The sequence below is a fragment of the Micromys minutus genome (assembly GCF_963924665.1).
Source record: "Micromys minutus genome assembly, chromosome: 1".
NCBI lineage: Eukaryota > Metazoa > Chordata > Mammalia > Rodentia > Muridae > Micromys > Micromys minutus.
The window spans coordinates 91,207,808-91,231,681 of NC_137969.1; the positions used below are offsets into that span (position 1 = coordinate 91,207,808).

Consider the following 23,874-nt stretch of genomic DNA (forward strand, 5'->3'; position numbering starts at 1 on the left):
CACATAAAAATCTGTATGGAACCAGACAAGGATCTCTTTAACATAAAAAATCTATATAGTATACAATCCAGTGTCAATAAGCCAAATACTTTCTACTTCTTTAAAATGAATGTGCACTACACAGAGAGAAAAATGCTCAGGGCTTAAAATTTTAAGCTCCAACTATCAGGCAACTGAGATGGCTCAGTGAGCAAAGGTGCCTGCTGCCAAGCCTTAAGTCCCAGGTTCCATCCCTGGGGCATGGTGAAGGGAGAAAACTGACTTCCACAAGTCATCTTTCGGCTTCCACACAAAGCCATGTCCTGTGTGCTCTCACACCTCCCCACCCCCCCCCACACAAATAAATGTAATTTAATTTTATAATCCAAGTATGTTGTTATAGTAATACTGACATGCCTTGTAAACCATAGTATACTTGGACTCGGGGAGCTTCTAATATATTCACACCCCTCTCTAGACTTCCTTCTTAATCAAATACCAAATTCTGAGTTTTCTACTGGAAAAAGTTCATTCACAATACTTTTCTGCTCCATTTCCTTGAATTTTGATCAAATTCAGACACCTTACTGCTCTACTTTATTTGTAATTTGTAGTTTTATTTATGTTATTAATAATTATCTCATGTATTTTGTTACACTAATGGGAAGAAGACTAAAGGACCCAGGGACTAAGAAATCTCACTAGGGTTAGACGTTACCACAAGTCTATGCTAGTTATTATTGTGATCAAATACCCGGCCAGAAGCAACTTAAGGAGAAATTTCTTATTATGGCTTAATGTTTGAAGGCATACAGTCTATCATAGTGATGAAGGTCTGGTGTCAGGAAAGGGAAGCAGCTGCTCACCTTATATCCAAAATTAGGAAACAGAAACACCCAGGAAGTAGGTCTAGGCTATAAAATATCAAGGCCTGTCTTTAGTGACTAGCTTTCTTTAGTGAAATTGTACACCTTGAAGGCTGCAGGTCCCATTTAACAACTCCCGGAGTGATAAAAAATGAAATTATATTTCCCCATGACTCTGTGGTTGAAAATGTGAGATTCAAACTGATATCCTCAATGGTAAAGTTGATATTCAATGCCTTTAACAGTCTGAATGCCCACTTCTAAATATTCTACTTTAGAACGTCGTTGGGTAGATGTTTCTGTTTTCTTAAAAACATGGAAACCCACTGCAAAATATTTGTGCCAAAAAAGCTTTACATTCTCAGTGAGGATGATATTTCCCCTTGGGTGAGATCCAAGGGCATCAGAGATATAAGCTCAAACCCAGTTAATCACATTCTCCTAAGATAAAATGCAACCAGACTTCAGATTTTATGTGTGGCATTTTATTTAATTCAGAATTTGTTGATGTAAAACAACTCTGAGATTTTTGTAGCTCTAAAATATTTGGAATTTTCTGGCAAAACCTCAATGACACTTTGATTATGAGTTAGATTTTCTTCTTTTGTTTTCTCCTTCATAGCTCTAAGGACTGCTATTCTTTGCTCTTTGTCACCGAATATGCTTTAGGAAATTAATTTGCACACCAATTTCTCTATCATCACTTTGAGTTAATCATTGCCATTACTTATACATTTTATGACACATAGGTACGTATTCATATGTGCATGTGTGCTTGCCTCTCTCTGTGTGTCTCTCTGTCTCTGTCTGTCTTTGTTCCTGTCTGTCTGTCTCTGTCCGTCTGTCTGTCTCTCTCTTTCTCTTTCTCTCTCTCTCTCTCTCTCCCCCCCATGTGTGTATGTGTGTGTGTGTGTGTGTGTGTGTGTATGTGTGTGTATTTGTGTGTGTGTTGAAACTAGAAGTCAACCTCTAGTGTTATTGTTCCTGTTTTTTTTGTTTGTTTTTTTGGGTTTTTTTTTTTGTTTGTTTTTTTTTTTTTTTTGAGGAGGGCAGGGTTTCTCATTAGTCTGCAACTCTCAAAGTGACCAGACTGGCTGGCCAGTTAGACCTTAAAAATCAACCTTTCTCCACTTTCACAGAGCCCCAAAACTGGGATTACAAACATGTACCACCATACCTGACATTTTATGAGTTCTGGGAACCATCTTAGATCTTTGTGCTTACAAGGCAAGCACATTATTGGAAGAGCCATCTTCTTTGTACTAGTTTATTCTTAAGACTAAAATTGTGACTATTTCTTTCCAAATTTTTGAGATCTTTGACCCACACAGATGCCAATCAGTAATTTTAGCAATGACTATTAATCCTACTCCCTTGTGTTCATGACCCTCAACAACTAGGCTCTACCACCCTTCAAATACTATGCTATTTGAGCCCTTTGGGCCTTATCTGCATCCACCTGGTCTTGCATCATTAGACATTTTTAGAATCCTTTAGGAATATTAACCCCCATTTCATGGTCAAAAAATCCTACATCATGTCCTTGATAAAACATATTCTATTTTCTACTAAACCTTGTCAACAAAAATTTTACCATCCTTCAAAACAGAACTTAGAAAAAAAAAGTCTGTTTGAGTGAGATAAAATGATTTCTGGCTTTGAGGATCACATAAAGTGTCTCACTTTTTTTTTTTTAAATCTCTGTCTCTGCACCCATCCTCAAACCTTTTAAGATTATGCTCAACTTTCTAATTATATAAAATAGGTCATAATCCATATTTAAGCTCCAAATTTGCCAAAGTCAGCTAAAGATGACTACTTATCCATGACAAACACTCCCCACACCACCATACCAAAAACAAAACAAAACAAAAAAACAAACTTATAATACCACATGCAATCTAACTTACCTCATAATTTTGTAGTTTTTTTTCTTAGTCAAATTCCAAATTTCTTGAAGGAAAGGAGTAATCTTAACCCCTAATGAGGAGGAATAAACTTAAAATCACAGGGCTATGCTTTTGTTTTGTGTTGGTTTTTTATTTTGTTTTATTTTAGTCTCTCTTTACTGGTTGTATGACTTTGGATAAATTCTTTTATCTTCCCAAGACACTGATTCCACAATTATAAGATTTGAACACTATATCTCTCAGGAGACAATTAAGTTGTGTGTATTAAATGAAGTAGTTCACTTAGCACATGATGCAGTACACACAAAATAACAGTATTTTTATTCTCAGGAGCCAAAAAAAAAATTGAAATGACATAAATGTTTGTCTGTGAGTAAATGGGAAAAAAAAATGTGATCTATACATGGAATGGCTGAAGGTTCTGACCATGCTACAACGTAGAAGAACTTTAAAGATGTCTTGTTTAGTAAAACAAATTAGGTATAGAACAACACCTTACTGGTAATTCCGTTAATATAAAGTGTCCAGATTAGTCAAAGTCCAAGGATAGAAAATAGAAGAGTGATTGACAGCAGCTAGGATAGGGTTACTCATCAGTGGGTACCAAGTTTGAGAAGACAGAAAAAACTCTAGAGATAAACAGTAGTGATGGCTGAGCGCTATGATGTGCTTAATGTTGCTTAACTATGTGCTTAAATTTCTTGTGTTGTTTTTATTTTAGAACAATAAAACTCTGTGTGGTCTGATCCTAAATATCTAGTAATTAGTAAATGCTTTAGGGTCAAAAATAATTGAGAGTGCTAATAGTGAGAGTAAAGTCTACTAGGTACATTACAAATCTGCCCCAGAACCTTCCAACAAAGGAAGACTAGATAATATGCACTGGTGGAATTCAACCTAAGCCTTCATAGTAGAAAAGTCCAGAGTCAGCCATGAAACAATGGCTAATAATGTTAAGTGTTACCAAAGGAACACCAAAGTCCTGAAGAAGCTTGACTGTTAAGTTATGGCAACCCCTGGTGTTCTTGTGATATGCAATTAGCTTTCATGATTGAATCCCCATGTGGTCTCATTTAAATTGGCCATAACTCTGTTACTATTGTGATACTGATTGAAAAAAAAAAAAAACTCAAAGGAAGAAACCCTAAGAATAAGATGAATGTATTTCTCATATTATGTCTTATTGGGAAATAACTGTACCAGTGTTAAATTTTGTTTTAGAAGTGAAATCTATTTTTGTGCATGCTAGTTAGTCTTGTAAGGCGAACCAAACCAGAGCCCCCAGGGACGAAACTACCAATCAAAGAGCACACATGGGGAGACCCATGGCTCCAGCCACATATGTAGCAGAAGATGGCATTGTCTAACATCAATAGAAGGAGAAGCTCTTGGTTCTGGGAAGGCTCATTCCCCCAGTGTAGGGGAATGCTAGGGCTATGAGATGGAAGTGGGTGGGTGGATGGGGGAGCACCCTCACATAAGTAGGGGGATGGAGGGTGAGATAAGAGGTTTGCAGAGGGGAAACCAGGGAGGAGATAACATTTTAAATGTAAATAAATAAATAAATAAATAAATAAATAAATAATAAATAAATAAATAAAATAATGCATCTATCATGTAAAACTTGACAAAAAATGTGGCAGAGAATTTATAAAGTACGTGAATGCAGTCCTGGCCACCACACTGATGGCTTTCTCCTCACAATGTACATCCCCTGTCTCTACCCCCGCCCCCCGGCCTATGCATTTAAAAAATTCTGCTTTTGGGAGAAATGTGGGAGACTTTTGGACTTTGGACTAGGAAAGTGGTTGAAAGTTTTAAGCAGAGCTTAATGGACTGTTCTAGTTGATGCTGGTAGGCAGTAGTGCTGACATATTATGGGCTATGAAAGCTCAGCTTAAGAAATTTTCAGCGGGAACAATATTGGCAGCTGGGCTAGATCATTCTTGTGATATTTTGGCAAAGAATGAGAGGCTTCTTTACAACATTCAAGCACTTTTCTAGTCAAATTCCCAAAGTAACCCCCTGAAAATCGCAAAAGGAAATTATGTACTTCCAATAGACAATTGGGTAGAATATACCTTACCATCACCAAAGTGAGAAATGGGGGGAGTAGTAAGGAAATACTGGTCCCAAATAAGACCAAACGCCATCAGGGCAACCTCCAAACCTTATATCTCTGTGTCTGAAGCCATGGGCCTTAGACTGTTTCTTTCTTCTAGCTTTGCTGAATGAACGTTTCTTGGGTTCCATTCCTTTTCTGCAGTTTTCTTTGCCATGCATATCTACAACATCTTGAAGTTTGCAACAAAATTCAAGCTTCATTCACAGCTTCATAAAATAGCTTCTCCCAGCCTCCATCTAGGGACTCCTCTGCCCTACACCTGGCTCCAGCAACTTTTCTTAACTGTGAACGAAGATTCCATAACCCCTTTACTCCTGTACCTTTCATAACTCTAAAGCCAGAACCACCATATGGCCTATGCTGCCAAGTTTCTCTGATTGCTTGGGAAGGAAACTTCATTCATTACATTTTATAAACCTTTGCTTCTTAGTTGCTTTTTGGGTGAAGGAAATACCTTGGGCCTTTTCCTTTCACAGATGCAGGATGAGCTCAGGGGGATCTTGATCCTTGGGTACTATGCTTTTCTTCCAGTTAGTACCAGGACTGTTCTTTAAGCTTATCTGTTTGATCACAAGACCTGGCTCAAGTATTACATTTCCTTTTATCTCCTTTCCTTTTCAAACTGTACATTTCATATTTCTTTTTGGCCATTCTTGTTCTTTTTCATTGTAGACCTGTATTGATAAGAGTGATTACTAACAACCAGGTAAGAGAGTTGATGTAAGATTTTCTTGAAATGTCCTCTGTCAATAAAATTAGCTCAAAACTTTCAATTTGGCCTTAAGCAGATTCTTAGGACAATGTCAAAAAGCATCCACACAGTCTTTGCCCAAATATCCAAAGAATGGTCTCTAGCCAAGTTGCCAATATTGTTCCCCCTGAAAATGTCTTTATCTGGACTTTCATAGTCCACATTATTCTCAGTTTTCATTCAAGATCCCACTAGGATAATCCATTAAGCAAGCCCTGCTTACAGCATTCAGGCCTGTCAGAGCAATATACTACTTCTTAGTACCAACTTTTGACTTAGTTACTTTTCTATTGCCATGACAAAACACCATAATGAAGGAAGTTCATTTTAAAAAAATGCATTTAATTTAGGTGCTCATTGTTCCACAGTGTTAGAGTCCATGACCGTGATGTTAGGGAGCATGGTAACAGGTAGGCAAACACGGCACTGGAGCAGTAACAGGGAGTTTATATATGATGGAGAGAGAGAGAGAGAGAGAGAGAGAGAGAGAGAGAGAGAGAGAGAGAGAGAGAGAGAGAGAGAGAGAGAGAGAGAATATGACCTATTTGGGAATGGGCTTTAGAAACCTCAAAGTCCATCCCTAGTAACACCCTGCCCCAACAAAGATATTTCCTAATCTTTCCTGTGCTGACTAGTTTTATGTCAATTTAACACAAGCTAAAATCATCGGAGAAAAAGGAGCCTCAATTGAGAAAATATCTCCATAAGACTGGGCTATAGGCAGGCCTGTGAGGCATTTTATTAATTAATGATAAATGTGGGAGGACTTAGCTTATTGTGAGTGGTGTCATCCAGAGTTCTTGGCTGAGCAAGTCATGAAGAGCAAGCCAGTAAGCAGCACCCCTTCATGGCTACTGCATCAACTCCTGCCTCCGAGTTCTTGCTGTATTTGAACTCCTGTGCTTATTTCCTTCAGTGATGGAGCATGATATGGAAGTATGAGCCAAATAAACCTTTCCCTCTGCAACTTGCTTTTGGTCATGGTATTTCATCACAGCAATAGTAACCCGAACTATGACGTTTCACAAACTATATCCCCATAATAAAGTCAATACATACTCTGGAACACTACTATCTTCCATATGTTATGTGCTTTTAAAAAACCAATAATAACATGCTCCACAATGTTTATAGCAGCCCTATTTATAATAGTCAGGAGCTGGAGAGAACCCAGATGTCTTTCAGTAGATGTGGTACATTTACACAATGGAGTACTACTCAGCTATCAGAAACAATGACTTTATGAAATTCTTTAGAAAATGGATGCATCTAGAGAATATCATCCTGAGTGAGATAACCCAGTCACAAAAGAACAGACATAATATGCAGTCACTGATAATGGGATACTAACCCCAGAAAACTCTGAACACCCCAGAAACAACTCACAGACTATATGAAGTTCAAGAAAAAACAATGGCCAAAAAGAAAGAAAGAAAGAAAATGAAAAACCATTCTGCTTAATTTTTACACACCAACAAAACTTTGACTATTTCCAGGATACATCTTGTTTTACATGTACTTTATGCTCATTGTAACTAGTAAGATTTTAATGCATATTATCAAAACTTTAAGAAAATCAAGTACTGACAAAAATGTATTTGTATACTTTTATGCAAAAATGCTTAAAATCTGTACATTTATCTTTGTTTTTTAAAATAAAGTTGTTCAATTTATAAATAAATAAATAAATAAATAAATAAATAAACATTCTGTGAGTTTTATCTCAGTTTTTTGCCTTCACACTTTTCAGGTAGTAAGTAAAAAGAGTGTTTAATATAAAGCATATGCAGAATAACACAGAGGCAGAAAACTTACAAAATACAAACAATTCAACCAGTGCTATCAAAAAGCATAAAGTGGTTATTAAATTGCATAAACACGTCCTTGTGTAGGGTAAAAAAATAAAGAGAGGCAGATTTTTGAAGTAATATTTTGTAAATATGTGTAAGTCAGTTGTTTTCACTAATAAGATACAATAAGGTCAGACTATTGGATGCTTTCAGTGGTGAAAGTAGTGTGCGTAAAAACATTTGTTAACATTCTCGGCAAACGATCTAAGATTTGTAGTTCTACTTCTCTTCCTTCCTTAGCTTTAAATTGTAAAACACATGGAAGAACTCAGTTATTTCCATGGAGCTCTGAAGTTTAAAAGTGGAAAAAAACAGCAGGCGAAATGTGATCATGTAAGAATAAAACAGGGGCAGAGCTTGGCAGCTCTGTCACAGTCCCCAGGTCAGTCTTTAGGAAAATAAGAGCTCTTAAAACCTGACCTTCACTGTTCATCAAAAGACAAAAACGTTAGAGAAACCAATGTCATTCAGACACTGAAGTGTACGTGTCAGGGTGGGTGTTATGAATCTTTCTTCTCTTTTTAATTTTAACTGTTTGCAGTGCTAGAAATCTAACGTGTACTTTCTCACAGGAAAAAGCACCCCTCATCCTCTTGGATGATTCTTCTAAGTGTGTGTTTGAATAAATGTGTAATTACTTTTTATATATCATGTTCAACAATGTACTTCCTGTTGTTGCTCTTTCATCTCCTGACTTGGCAAAGGGTAAGTCTGGGCCTGCATGTGGACCACTGAACACACCAGTCCCCAGACATGACAGACATGACAGTCATGATCACCTGTGTCATATCAAGCACTTTCTACACCCTGGGAAGAGCTGTACAACTGGGTGGCATATTCACCTAGCCACCTACTAAAACAATGCAGACCTCATATATTTGCATGTAATTCTTCTGTCTCCTTTTTTAATGAGACTCTATAAGCATTTTAAATTTACTATAAATTTACATCTTATAGTTTCAATCCCCCAATAAGTTTATCTTCAGTCACTTCCTCATCTTATATTTTTTTCTACTTTTTTTTTGTTCCAAAAAGGAGCTGGTGGATGGACACCACTTGTGTCAAATAAGTACCAGTGGCTGCAGATTGACCTTGGAGAACGAATGGAGGTGACCGCTGTGGCCACCCAGGGGGGATATGGGAGTTCTGACTGGGTGACCAGCTACCTCCTGATGTTCAGTGATGGTGGAAGGAACTGGAAGCAGTACCATCAGGAAGAAAGCATCTCGGTATGTTTGATAATAATAGTGATAATAATTGCTGTATGTTGTTGCACACTGTCAGCAAAGCAGTGTTTTCACCTAAAGTGTAATCATTACACATATTCATGGAGAAAGGTGTGATGTTCTGACCCACGTATGAACTATGTAATAACTAAATTAGGATGTTAATCTGAGGAAAGATATTTTTGGGATAAGTGTTCAAAAGCACGAGCAATGAAGGCAGAAGTAGACATACAAGATGCTGTGAACCTAAACCAGTTCTGTCCAACACAGGAAACAAGGAACAGGGTGAAAAGGTGACCCTTGGCATGAGGAAAGAACGACACTTTTAAACTCTACATCTGCCAAAAACTAGGTTTTAAAAATTACTTGGAAAATATGTTCTAACTGAAATGAAAATGATAATAGAAGCCACATGTGGTTCCTTTTTTATTTTGGTTAACAAAGCCATTATTGGTTCTGCTTTACTTTGCTTAAGTATGCTGAATGCATCCTTTTCTAGCTTATCTTTTAATCTCATCTTTCTAAAAGACACTGAAAATTTAGAATTTAAAAAATGAACAATTTATGTATGACAAGTTCAGGAAATATGGTTTGGACTTGGAGGATGATGTGTTCTTACTAGGGCCACATTGCACCAAACTCTCTGATCTACTGATCTCAGCAAGACCACCGAGAACATGCAGAGTAGTGAGTGACATTAGTTCTAGTTTTGATTCTGTGCTCAAGTCTCTTTAAAAAAACCACCTTTTAAAAGTTTTTGAATATTGTAAATGTATTTAGCTTTTAACGATATGTATATTAAATTGTGTTTGGAAATACTCAACAGTGTTTTCGGCCTCACTTTACACTGGTTGATGACATTAAGAATGTTGGGGACAGGGGCTGGAGAGATGGCTCAGCGGTTTAGAGCACTGACTGCTCTTCCAGAGGTCCTGAGTTCAAATCCCAGCAACCACATGGTGGCTCACAACCATCTGTAATAGGATTCTATGTCCTTTTCTGGTGTGTCTGAAGAGATATAGTGTACTCACATACATAAAATAAATAAATAATTCTTTAAAAAAAAAAAAGAATGTTGGGGACAATTTCTTCATAAGGGTGATGTTGGAAAAAAATGGATCTTATAAACTCTGCACAACATTTGTAATTTGAATTTTTCTTCCCTGTCAAAGAAAGTATAAGTGGCCGTGGGATCATGAATGAGTCTGTTGTTCAGTTTCACTGTTCAGCAGGAGCCATCTGCCCTGCTGCTGCCCCATGGTGGCATCCTTTGCTTTTTATCCTTTCACTCTAGAGAGTTATATGCCTATGAGGGAATAATAAAAGGGTGAGGTTCTTATAGATGCAGCATGTATAACTCAGTCTAATCCCTTGTAGGAGTGTATTGCTTACCGTTAGAATGATGACCTACATTTCTGATGCACTATTCCTATGTGAGCATTTATTGGGTATCTTGGCAGTGTCTCCCATCCATGCATCTTCACTATGGGTAGAATAGCAGTCCTCCTAACCAGATATGCTCAATTCATAACTTCCAGTAGCTCAGATTTGTTGGGAAATTTGGGCTTTAAGTGACTGACCAACTAAAATGGAACCAGTAGAGTTGGCTCTAATTTATCATTATTGGTGTCTTCACTATATGGGTACATTTGAACACACAGAAAGAAAATGGCATAAAGATACCTAAAAAGAGTGCCCTGTAAACAAGAAAATTGGGTGTGAAGGATTATCTGATACAGCAAAAAAGCTAAGAGATGATATAGTTGACCCTTTCCTACAAGCAATCTGACATATAGATATTTTATGTGGTGGTTAGTTTTAATTATCAACCTAATACAACCTAGACTCATTTGAGAACAGAGTTTATGAGGAGTTTTCTATTTTGGGATGCCTGTGGAGACTTATGTCATGGTAATTGATGTGGAAAGATTCAGCATATTGTGGGTGGCATCATTCCGTAGGCAGAGAATCCTGAACTATATAAGAGTGAAGAAATTGAGATAAATACAAGCAACCTAGCATACATTTCTCTGTTCTTCACCTTGAATGTGATACAACTGGGTGTTTTAAGATCCTGCTACCTAGACTTCCCTAATTCACTGAATTTGTGAGCCAAGTGTATGGCCTTCAACATTGTGTTGCTTTAAATAATCACAGGGGAGGTCATCCTGACTTTTCCCATCTTTTAGATTTGTTTGAATGAGAGCAAGGGTCATGGCATTTTGGAGGATTTGACACTATCCTCCTTTGTTGGACTAAATGGAATTTCAAGATAATACTTTTTTTTTCTACCTTCTTTATCCTCTTTTGCTGTAATTGGCAAAAACTCACAATAAATCCATTTCCTACTCTAACATACTTCATGTTAATACCACTGACAAGATAGAATCCACAAAACATCTGTGACAAAATATAGTCTTCAGAAAAAAGTAGGTCTTGGGTGAATTCTGAAGAAAGTATTTTGGTATAAAGTATTAGAAAATAGTTAATGAAAATATGGTCAGTCCAAGATGGGGGGTTGGGGTGGGAAGGCTTTGACCAAAGCTGTAAAATTGTAAAAAAAAGGGGGGGGTGACTTGTTTGAATCATAAAATATTGATCAGATATGTGAGTTTGTTTAAGTTCTACATCAACATGTCAGGGAAGTTTGCTACTTTTACTTGCCTATTCTACCAGCAAGTGAGCTAACAAGTAAAATAATTCAGGAATATTTTCCTTGTGCCTATGATGGTTACAGATCAGTCATGTGAATGCAATATGTCCCCTCTACCTATCATTGCTTCCTTTTCTCAAAATGACATCAGACGGTTTGGGTACGTCTCTAGTTTTCATATTGGTGCTTAAATAATAAATTGCTTATAGAAGTTTTCTCTATCTAGGCATTCATTTTATCTATGAGTAGATAAAACTAAAAATAATAGAAGAGATTATTTTGACATCTAAAATGTTGAAACTGTTAATTTAAAAGTTACCTTTTTAAATAAATCACCATATTTCCTAGTATAAATTCAGACTATGGCTATATCACCTGCCTTTAAATTGTTATATTAACTAACTTTCATCCTAAGGAATTAATTGTCTTTTCTAAGAACCTAATTTTTCATTCTTACGTTAAGAGCACATTAAAATTTTATTATACAGCCTTATAAGTTCCTGCATTTTCTTATTCTATTTTTAGTGAATTTTTATTTCATTCTACTCTATTTTATTGGTATGAGTCAACCATTAGCCACAGTAATATTTTCTATTACTAAAGATATGCCATTCCTTATCTGCAACCCCCAATTCCAGAAGCAAGGATATTAAATGAAAGAACTCAAAGAGATACAAACATACTCAAAGGTTAAAAACCTGAGCATATTAACTTTATTTAGCTTGTTTAATGTGAATATCCATATATTTTATTAAAACAATAGTGAAGAAGTATGCCTAGCATGTTCTAGTCTAATATCTGAGAAGAAAAACTTTAAATCTTAAATCATCTATAAAGGCTTTAGATAAGTGATATTATATCTGTCAGAGCATTTATGGGCATTGCTTATCTCAATAGATAAGTATATCAATCTATATTCTTACTATATACTTTAAATTGGCTACTTCAAAGGCTGCACCAGGTTTATAATGTACAATACTCAAGAAAAGAAAACTAGAATAATTTCCATATTTATAGAAATTCCTGAGTAATAAAGGCTATACTTTAAAGAGAGTAACTCTGCTAGTTAAATAAGAACCTGTGAATTTTTCTGAATAACATAAAGTGACTCATATTCACTTGTATCAAGGAAAACATCCTTATACATTACAAAATTTCAAGTCTATACCTGGTATCACTGGTACCTGATTACCCAGGCTATTACAGAATATAAAAATGTGCTATTAGTCAAACATATTCACGATAATGAGAGAGGACACCACACAGAATTGATGACATCATAACACTTACCGGATTATTTCTGAAAAGGCTGATTTATTAATCAATTGTTTTCTCTCTGTCATAACATATTCTGACAGAAGTAACTTATGGGAGAAAGGGTTGGAGATTATAGATCATCATCATGATGGGAGGATTTTGAGGTGATTGATTACATTGTATTCATAGTCAGTAGTCAGAGACGAGAGAGAGAGAGAGAGAGAGAGAGAGAGAGAGAGAGAGAGAGAGAGAGAGAGAGAGAGAGAGAGAGAATATGACTTATTTGGGAATAGAATGAGAGAGATCGGCCATGTCTCTATTTATTCTAGAACTATAGCCCTTTGCCACCCAATCTATGCGGTCTTCCCATCAGTTAATTTAATCTAGATAATCCCTCTAAGGTGTAACTAGAGACTTATTTTCTAGGTGATTCTAGATAAGTCAAATTAACAATCAATTAATAACCATCACAAATGACATTTTTAAAATAATACAAGTAGCAGTACTAGCCTAATAAAAACAAATGTTCAAGATCAAGGAGGAAAAGATGTTTAAAACTCCAGGCTATCATGGCTAGTGACATATCCTAGAATCATGAGAATATTTAATAACATTCTATGAACCAAAGTACCAGGTTAGAAATATTGACATGAAAAAAAATATTGACATGTTGACATGCCCTCCTCTCTTATGTCTATGTTCACTTGTTCTGTGAAAACTTTTAAAAATCCTAGTAGGAAATATATAACCCTTTCTTTCATTTTGAAATTTGCTACAGGCTATAATTGTATATATTGAGGCAATTTTCTAGTCCTGACACAGGTTCAAGTGACTTCTCTATACTGGATGTTAATTAACTTCTGTTTGGATGTTAATTAGACAAAAAAATTAGCATGTTAATAAATGATTTCATTTCACACCGTCACCATACCAAACCTGTCATTCCCAGATTTCTTTCTCTCAGTAAATATCCCAACATGCACCAGACATTTGTGCTCAAACCCTTAGAATTGCCAATATTCATTCCTTTCCACTGACATTCTACCTGTCAGGATGTCCTCTCAACTTATCACCCTGCAGCAGATCCAAACAGACACATCTCCAAAGGCTATGTGGAATTTAACAGCCTTACATCACCTTTCAATCATAGCCCAGCAACCAACTCTTACCTAGAGTATTCCATGGCTACTATGATTTGTATATAGAACATAAAGATATAAGGCATAACAACAGAGACAAAAGGTGGAAGTGAGGGACTAAAAATGATGTTTATTACATGACTAAAATCAAGTCACTGTTAGCCTCAAAGTCCAGTTAAAACTGAAGAAGGTTTCTAAAAGTCTTTTAGTGGCCACAAAGTAGAACTGTCCAGTAGATATGCAAAGGGTAAAAAGTAATACATCAAAACTGAGTACTAGAGAAAAGATCCTCATCACGAAGAGCAAAGGATCTAGAGATCAAACAGAAAGCCATTAAAATTACCATCCTAAATCCTTACCTACCAATAATTACCTTATGTGTAAATGTATTAGATTATATAATCAAATGACAGTGAATGGTTGAATAGATCTATAAAACTAAATACATGAATAAAAACAACAAAACAATATGCTGCCTATCGCTGTTGTATAGCAGTTTCCTAGCAGATTAAAACGTTCTATCGCTGTTGTATAGCAGTTTCCTAGCAGATTAAAACGTTCTATTCTGGAGAGAAGCTAAAGCTTAAGATACAGGTTATTAGAAAAGAGATGTTCTTAAGGCTAAGGACACTGTCAAGAAAACAAAACGGCAGCCAACAGATTGGGAAAAGATCTTTACCAACCTTACATCTGATAGAGGTCTAATATCCAATATATACAAAGAGCTCAAGAAGTTCGATGCCAGAGAATCAAACAATCCTATTAAAAATGGGGTAAAGAGCTAAAATAAATCTCAATTGAGGAATATCGAATGGCTGAGAAGCATCTATGGAAGTGCTCGACTTCCCTAGTCATCAGGGAAATGCAAATCAAAACAACCCTGAGATTCCACCTCATACCAGTCAGAATGGCTAAGATCAAAAACTCAGATGAGAGCAGATGCTGGCAAGGATGTGGAGAAAGAGGAACACTCCTCCACTGTTGGTGGGGTTGTAAGCTGGTACAACCACTCTGGAAATCAGTCTGGCGATTCCTCAGAAAATTGGACAGAGTACTACCTGAAGACCCAGCTATTCCACTTCTGGGCATATACCCCAGAGATGCTCCAACATACGATAAAGACACATGCACCACAATGTTTATAGTGGCCCTATTTATAATAGGCAGAAGCTGGAAAGAACCCAGATGTCCTTCAGTAGATGAATGGATACAAAAATTGTGGTATATTTACACAATGGAGTACTACTCAACTATTAGAAACAATGACTTTATGAAATTCATAGGAAAATGGATGCATCTAGAGAATATCATCCTGAGTGACATAACCCAGTCACAAAAGAACAGACATAATATGCAGTCAGTGATAATTAGATACTAGCATCAGAAAGTTCTGAACACCCCAGAAACTCACAGGCCATATGAAGCTCAAAAAAAAAAAAAAAAAAAAAACCAAACCAAAACAAACAAAAACAAAACAAAACAAAAAACCCCAAAGGCCAAAAAGTGAAAGTCTCAGTCATTCTTAGGAAAAAAAAGTATATAACACTCTCTCAGAATATGGTGCACCTGGACTTTACTTAAATCATTAATAATTCAAGAGCTAACAATATGGCCTTGTGGCAATTTTTGGTATTCAAAAATCATTATGTTTAATCTATACACACCAAGAAAGCTGACTGTTTCCATGTTAAATTCTGTTCTACATGTACTTTTGTTTATAGTAACTAGTGGGATTTCAATGCATACTATCAAACCTCTAAAAGAATCAAGTACTGACAAAAATATATTCATATAGTTTTATGCAAAAATGCTTTTAAAACTCTGTACATTTATCTCTCTTTTTAAAATAATGTTGTAAGAAAAAAACTTCAAACTCATCTTAGAGTAAGAACTGGCAAGTTAAAAATGTTACTTGATAAAAAAAAGATTAAAAAAATAAATAAGTAAATCATGAAATACATGAATTTTTTTGAAATGGAATTTTTTAACTACCATAGTGGAAAGAATTTGATTCTAGTTGTAGACATCTTTACACTGTAAATTAACGTAATTTAATGGTTCCCAGTCACAGCTTTGGCAGAACAGGCTTCTGTACTCCCCAGATGTGTTAATGTACTCTGAACAACGTGGCACTGAACTGCAGCTCTGCATCTGATCTGTGGCACCGCATGGTTAATGCTTGACTTGAATGGGCTTTTCTGTAGCTATACCACATAGCAAAAAGTCTCTGCTTAAAAATGGCTGATAAGAAAAGAAAAAAAGAAAAGAAAAGAGATGTTCTAAGCGGGAGGTAAAAACATTCCATCCTTCAGAGAAGCTCCTTAAACCCAGGAAGTAAACAACTAAAAGGTTTCAGGAAGTCCCTGACACTGACCAGATATGGTAGAGCTCTCCCTCACCAACCAATATAAGCTGTAAAGAGTTATATGAGCTGAAAGCTTTGAAGGTGGGTTGATGTCCCCATCCTGAAGTGGATGGTGACAACATTGAAGGCCAACAATGTCAACTAAACTGAACCCTTGGGAGCTCCCAGAGACTAAACCACCAACCAAAGAGTATATACAATCTGATCCAAGGGCTTGGCACATATTTAGCAGAGGACTGCTTTCTCTGGGCTCAGTGGGAGAGGATGCTTGCTCCTAATCTTGTAGAGACTTGACAGCCCATGAAAGGGGCATACATTAGGGAGGGACCCTTTCAGAGAGGAAAGGGATGGGAAATGAGGGGAAGAATTCTGCAAGGAGAGATAGGGTGGGGGAAAAATTGGCACATGAGTCACTAAAATAATTCATTAAAATTATTTAATTATTTTAAAAAGACTGTTCAGAGAAACTGAGCTGTCTAGGCTAGGCACAGATCAATTGAGTGATCTGGAAAGACTCTATAACCTGTTGAAGTGTATTATGCAGTGGTCTTCAGGTTTCCAGTTTCTGTGAGCTCTCACTCCTCCTGGGGTGGGCTCTGATTATATGTATATATATAGCTTTAGGTCATTCTGTTCCTCCGGTGAGTCAACCAAATAAAAGTCATTTATTCAGTAAATTGGACTTGGAGGTTTCCTCACTTTGGCCTAGTTTAATTCCCTATCTGGAGTGAGTACATGTTTATTCATGTCGTCCCAGGAATAGTGTCACTTTGCCTTTGACTAAACAAATTGAAAGTGAAAAGATAGAAAATACTCCATGCAAATAGAAAACAACTGAGAGTAGGATTAGCTGTATTTATATTAGAGAAAATACACTTGAAGTAAAACAACTAATACAAGGCAAAATAAACGGAATTATTTTATGACGAAGAGACAATTCATCAAGAGCTTATAAAATATTATCAAAACATAAAGCACTTAATACTAAAAAAAAAAAAAAAAAAAAAAAAAAGGAAGGGCAGTGAGACTCTAATATTACGAGGCCCTTTATACCTCACTCTTAGCAACAGATATCTCATCCAGATTAATAAACAATGGAGAAAATCAAACATAAATCTACATTTTTATTCCAATGGATAGGGCTATTATATAAAATACATTTTGGGTTATATCAGCAAAACATACAGTATCACAAAAGCACAAGGAACACTCTCTAAAATAGATTATATGTGTCACTGTGTAAAATAAGACAGTAAATTTAAGAAGTCTGAAATTCCATCAAATATCTTTTTGGAAACCAACCTACTTTAAAATTAATGCATGCTTTAACAACCAAATGTCAAAAAATATAAAGGGAAATTTAAGTGTCTAGAAAGATAAAAACTGGCACACAGCATGCTTAAATGAATGAATGGTATGGAGGGAAAGCAATTTTGAGAATGATGTTGAGAGAAGAAATATCTGAAAACAGAGCCATTTCGTGCATCATAGCAGCAGTCCTTGTGGATGCTAGATATGTCAATAAAAAGATCAGTGGAGGAGAAAACATGCTGGCACACCAAGCCCAAATGATCGAGCTAGCCAATAAATAATATTTAGATACCTGGACAGCCATCTAGGAACAAAAATGCTGGATGCTTTCCTCATCCTATCAAAATGCATTTCATATAGTTAAACATTCTAAAGGAAAATATCCTCAGAAACAGCACTAGGTGATCCGAGAAGAATATTCTCATATGTCAGATTACACTGTGTAAGTAAATGTATGCGAAACACAAAATACATATCACGGTGAGCTTGGTAATACATTAGATTTGTTGAAACAAATGCCACCAGAAGATAGCAATCTAGGAAGCAGGATTCTGATATATGTGACAGTTAATTTCCCAACCTATCATGCACCCTTGGTTCACTAAAAGACAAAGATGAAAAACAGTGTAAAAAGGAGAAAAATTTTTTTGGTGGATCCACATAAAGAAGGCTGCTCATAAGTGCATGAAATAATATTCTACCCTGCTGAAAAACTGAAGAAAAGAAAGCAACAATGATATACTGTTCTACCAATCAAACCAGAACACACTAAAACACTGCCAGGTGTTCGGTTGCTGAGGACACAATTTCAGGCTATACCAGTATAAAATTATTTTCCCTGGCTCTTATAATTATGTATTGTTTAAGGTATCTTATAAGAAAATAGAATATTCATTTGCCTATGATTCACCCGTGATATCATGGGTAGGATTACTTAGCATTGGGTTTGGGTTAAAAAAAAAAAAAAAACTAACTTAAAGAAATATTGCAAAATCTAAGTGCGGCATGAGTATGTCTAGAGTTCTTAGAGAAACCAGACATGGTTCTTCTCTGCTTTCTTTATATTTTCCCTCCTAAATCCTCACAAAATAATGTATAAGACAGACACAAGTATTCTGCCCAGATACTAACAAGAAAGGCAAACAAAAAAAAGAAAAACCCACAAAATAAAGCTTAGAAACAAACAAGTTTGTCTATTTGTCCCAGTTGTGGAATAAGCTGGTGTCTGAGGGAATCTGGCATTACAGGTGTTAGGATCTAGACCAGGTGTTTTCAAGTTCTTGTTATCCTACCCAGGTGAAATAAGAGATTTGCAGAAGAACTCGGCTTTGTTTGAACTGAACTGATAAAACTGATCAGAGAGCAATATTCTGTCAATACTCAGCAGGCCTCATAAAAAGAGGGCAGCCGAGGGACTCTGGGGTACAGCCTGAGATACACACACACCGTTTTTTTAGACATGGGATTTTATTATTGATCCTTGGCTCCCCTAGATCTCATTATACAGACCAGGGTAGCCTTGAACTCGCAGAGACTCACCTGTTCTGTTGATATTAAAGGCATCTATCAACAGGACTGGCCTAAAACATTTTCTTTCTAGATTTAAAATATTATTCCTTCTGGTGGTATGTACATGTAAAAGCACTCCAGAAAGTGAGGCAGAAAGTTTGAAAATTAGAGGCCAGCCTGGGCTACATAATGATACCCCGTCTTAGAAAAAAATATTTTATAAATGTCCTTATGCAGTAAATGTTGGGTGCAGAAGAACAGCATCCTTTTGGAAACATTCTAGTGAGAAGCCATCACTTCTGAAGCTGTGACATGAAAATAAAAGGTGGAACTTAGAGACATCACTGTTGGGCTTCAGAACTTCCTCCATCAACCAGAACCAATGTAAAAAGAAATTTGCTTTGTCCTGCAACTAAAACTGAAAATACGATCGGGATTTGAACTCTACCTCTTACTTTCTATTACTTAATATCTTTATTAGTCATTCAATTCAGATGGCATGTCTTTCTTTCAGACACTGGAACATTCTAAAACACAATGTTAGTCTTTGTAAGAGAGAGAGAGAGAGAGAGAGAGAGAGAGAGAGAGAGAGAGAGAGAGAGAGAGAGAGAGAGAGAGAGAGAGAGAGAGAGAGAGAGAGAGAAGAAACATTTGAGCAGTGGAAAGCGATCCCAGGGAGCTATTGTGCCCTACTCTACAAAAGCTTCATTAGTCAAACTTGTGACTGAGAAGAAAAGTAAATTCACATTCAGGAAAGGCTTATGCTTATTTTGTAAGAAAGTTTTTGGTGATTTCTGCAAATGTTCAAGAATTTAACACAAAAGTACTCTGGCTGTATATTTCCCACACTTTCCTTCCAGAATAGTTAAAAACTAAAACAGTCAATAAATTTCCATTAACAGTGGCTTTCTACCCTTTATTCAGAATAACTTCTCTAATTAGTTAATTAATTAATTGATTAATTAATTAATTAAGGAAACGAATATGGAAAGTGTGTAGATGTCAGAGATGATAATTCCCAATTAAGCACCCTGCAATAGAGCAATGAGCTCTTATTACATCACGTTACCTTTCTGTATACAAATACCCAAATCCACATGGTGGATTTCTATATGGACTGTTATACATACACTTTTTTAAAGGTTGTGAACATTTTTAAATCTTTTTTAAAGATTTTTTATTAGATATTCTCTGTATTATACATACATTTCTTATATTTTTCAGTCAGAATCTTAGTCTTATGAGATTTTTCTCCAAGTTAAATTATTCAAGATCTGAGACAAAATAGATTATGATCTTTTATTTTTCTGAAAGTAAACTACTCATTTGTATTGGTCAGACTGAGGAAGTTCTAAGTACATCTGAATTTGCTCTCAAGAATCTAATCTGTTCTATTACTTACTCAGTCCTTTATGTGATACCTGTTGCATTCATGCTTAAAACTCTAGTTGCTAGGGTTACTGTGGGACCACATTTTCAGTCAAGGAGTTCCTTCTTGCCATACCTGCAGAGTTTAGTTTGAGTAGTCAGTGCTATCCATTTTCTTCCCTTCTTTCATTGTCTTGCTTTCTCCATTTTGTCCTACTACTTTCTCTCTGTTGCTGGTTACTAGCCAGAGTCCACGTATTGTGGCACAGTAGAGATGCATGGGTCAGAATCTCCAACTGATGTGTTAGAAGACAAAGGCCAGTGAGAAGTACCAATCTACCCACTACCTCTGCAGACAAGCTATGTTTTTTAACGAATTTATGATTACTATTTCTCCTGTCAACTCAGCACCCACTAGGCTTCTAGGAATGTCAAATCAAATAGAAAAGAGTTTTAGGCTCAATACACAGCCCAGGCAAATGAGACGATATAGCAAGAATAGTGACACATTCCTTTAATCCCACTACTTGGGAGAGAGAGAGAGAGAGAGAGAGAGAGAGAGAGAGAGAGAGAGAGAGAGAGAGAGACAAAGACAGACAGAGACAGACAGACAGAGAGACAGAGATAGACAGAGACAGAGACAGGGATTACATGTAGGTATGAATTCGATTGTCATGTCAGATGAGTTCAAACATGGATCTGTTCTGTGAACCCAGTCTGGTTGTTTGCCATCTTTGAGAAGTATAGATATTACTAGACCACATAACGTTTAGGGTCACTGCCAAAATGAGATAAAACATAGCCATAGACAGAAATGGCATGTAAGTTATCCGTGATTTTGTTAGTTGATGGCAGAAGATAGATGCCTGGTTGGAATGAGTTGAGGAAAGAAAATGAGGTAATGGGAAAAATAAGGACACAGCAAATAATGAAATTTATTCTATAATTCTTCAGGAAGAGGCATGGATTAGCAGAACAAGAGACACATGAATAAAAGTGGACCCTAGAGTGAAAACCTGGCTATTATAGTACATTTTCTGTTGGGTAGCAGACTTGCTGTGACTGAGTGAGTTATAAATACTGTTATTATATCTATATCAATATATCTAGATAGATACAGATAGATGATATAGATTAGAAATAGAGAGATAGAGAGATGATATTGAAGTAGAGATAGCTATACAGATACAGATTTAGATGATATACAGATATACAGATAAACACAGATTGGATGTATAGTTATATAATATGTATTATTTTTGTCTCATGGCTCTGAGGGTCCAAGAAGGGGTCTGGCACCTGCTTAGCTGCTGGCTGGGGCCCAACGTTGCTTTATAACAGTCTACCCCGGAAGTAACTGATTAAGTGCCACAGGACAGGCATTTCTCTCTGTAACCTCCTTAAATCCTCACTTTTTAGTTCCACAACAATTCCATTTAGATTTCAAAATGATTTCCAGGGTGGGATGTGGAGCAACTTACTACTAAAAACAAGAATCAAGAAAGGGGACCCTTATGTTCCCTTTCTTTGGTCTTAGAGGCCTATGGTCTCATGATAACTGAGCGTTAATAAATTAAATACAGAGTTAATGGGCTGAATTTTAAATATCTTGAACAGTGTATCTGACACCCAACATTGCTGAATTTTTATTGATTATTAGGAACTCTGATGAACATTTTAGGGGTATGATATTATTTACTCTTTCACAGTCTTGCTTAGATGAAAACATTCAAGTTGTTTCACTTACATGGTCAGCAAGGGAACATGTATTAAAAATCTTGGCTGTACAACTGATGACTATCACAGTCTTGATATTCTTGGCTGCATTGGAGGATTCTTAGATAACATTGCATTTCTTTTCTTTTGTCTTTCCTGCCCCCCCTTTATTTACTCACTCCTTCTCTTCTTTTCTTTTTTCTTTTTTTCCTTATGAAAGAATGAGGGGCACAGCATTTGGAGGAAATAATTGTAAGGGAGGAAGGAGATACGTTACACAGAAGTGTTGAACACAAAACCCGATATTTTTTTACAACTTTATTTTAAAAAATAAAGATAAATGTACAGATTTTAAGCATTTTTTGCATAAAAGTATACATTTTTGTCAGTACTTGGTTTTTTTTAAAGGTTTGATAGTGTGATTAAGATCTTACTAGTTACAATGAGCATAAAGTACATGTAAAACAAGATGTAACCTGGAAATAGTCAAAGTTTTCTTGGTGTGTAAAGATTAAGCATAATGGTTTTTCATTTTCTTTTTTTTTTTTTTGTCCTTTGTTTTTTCTTGAACTTCATATAGTCTGTGAGTTGTTTCTGGGGGTGTTCAGAGCTTTCTGGGGTTAGTATCCAATTTTCAATGATTGCATATTATGTCTGTTCTTTTGTGACTGGGTTATCTCACTCAGGATGATATTCTCTAGATGCATCCATTTCTTAAGAATTTCATAAAGTAATTGTTTCTGATAGCTGAGTAGTACTCCATTGTGTAAATGCACCACAATTTTTGTATCCATTCATCTACTAAAGGGCATCTGGGTTCTTTCCAGCTTCTGGCTATTATAAATAGGGTTGCTATGAACATTGTGGTGCATGTGTTTTTGTTGTATGTTGGATAAAGCCGATAATCTAATTTGCAGACCTGTGATACAGAATTTTGCTTGTCCAGTACCGGAAAACTGCCAGTCTCAGAGTTTTGAGGTAGTTTTGTTGCTGTCCCAACTTAGACCAAGTCCCTGTTCAGGGTACCAAGAGGCAACACAGATCTCAGATTATCTATTACCTCTGTGGAGTCTGTCTCCCTTAAAGGAGGAAAAGCTTAACCAGGGCAAGGCTATTCTCACCAACTCTGAAATTCATTAAAGAAGGTGATTTCCATGTTGGGCAAAATGTGTCCCTGCTTTCTGTACAGATGTTGCAGTAAATACTAAAAGGTGATTCTGTAGCTATCAACTCTGTGGTCTCTCTCCGCGGGAGCTGCTCCAATGTGGAACCCAGTGCACAGACTCTGTCACACAGTCTGCAAGCTGCCCTCTCCATGTGGTTTCTTCCAGGGCGATTCACTCCACCTGCCCTGTTGCTGCTGTCCCAGGTGGATATGACAGCCCCAGCATGTTCCTTTCCTCTACCGCCCAGTACAAACATTACTCCAAAGCCAGGTAGCTTGTCAAACAGGTTTATATGTCAAATTCTCAATCCACAAACACAATGAGCTTACAACCAATGGACAAAGATACAAACTGCCCTTCTATATGAGTTTAAAAAGACCCATAGAAACCCTTAGAAATAATAATAACAACGTCATCAAGCTAGAGATGGGCCAAGAGAAACATAAACATCTGCCTCCATCTTCGTTCCTTCAGGACTCCTTCCTCCTCTCCACCTCTTTCATCTTCTCACGCCCAATCATGTGTTACCTTAACATAAACCTACATACAGATATGAAGTTCACAATTAAGGGTAAAAAACCCTTCCTTCAGAAGCCATTCTTTAAGATAATATGCCCAAGATAAATATCCCCAAGTCTGACAACCAAACGGGAAAGGGACAAAGAGGGGTCGTGGCAGGTGAG

The 23,874-nt window shown here is 36.4% G+C and overlaps 1 protein-coding gene across 1 annotated transcript in view; it reads left to right on the top strand.

Moving 5' to 3' along the window:
* Window positions 1-23,874, top strand: part of LOC308414301 (contactin-associated protein-like 3) — a gene marked incomplete at both ends in the record, with an annotated part of 178,591 nt that overhangs the window by 24,481 nt on the left and 130,236 nt on the right. The window contains one exon of the mRNA XM_080909517.1: window positions 8,517-8,710. Coding sequence (XP_080765643.1) covers window positions 8,517-8,710 — 194 coding nt within the window. The remainder of the gene's footprint in view (window positions 1-8,516; window positions 8,711-23,874) is intronic.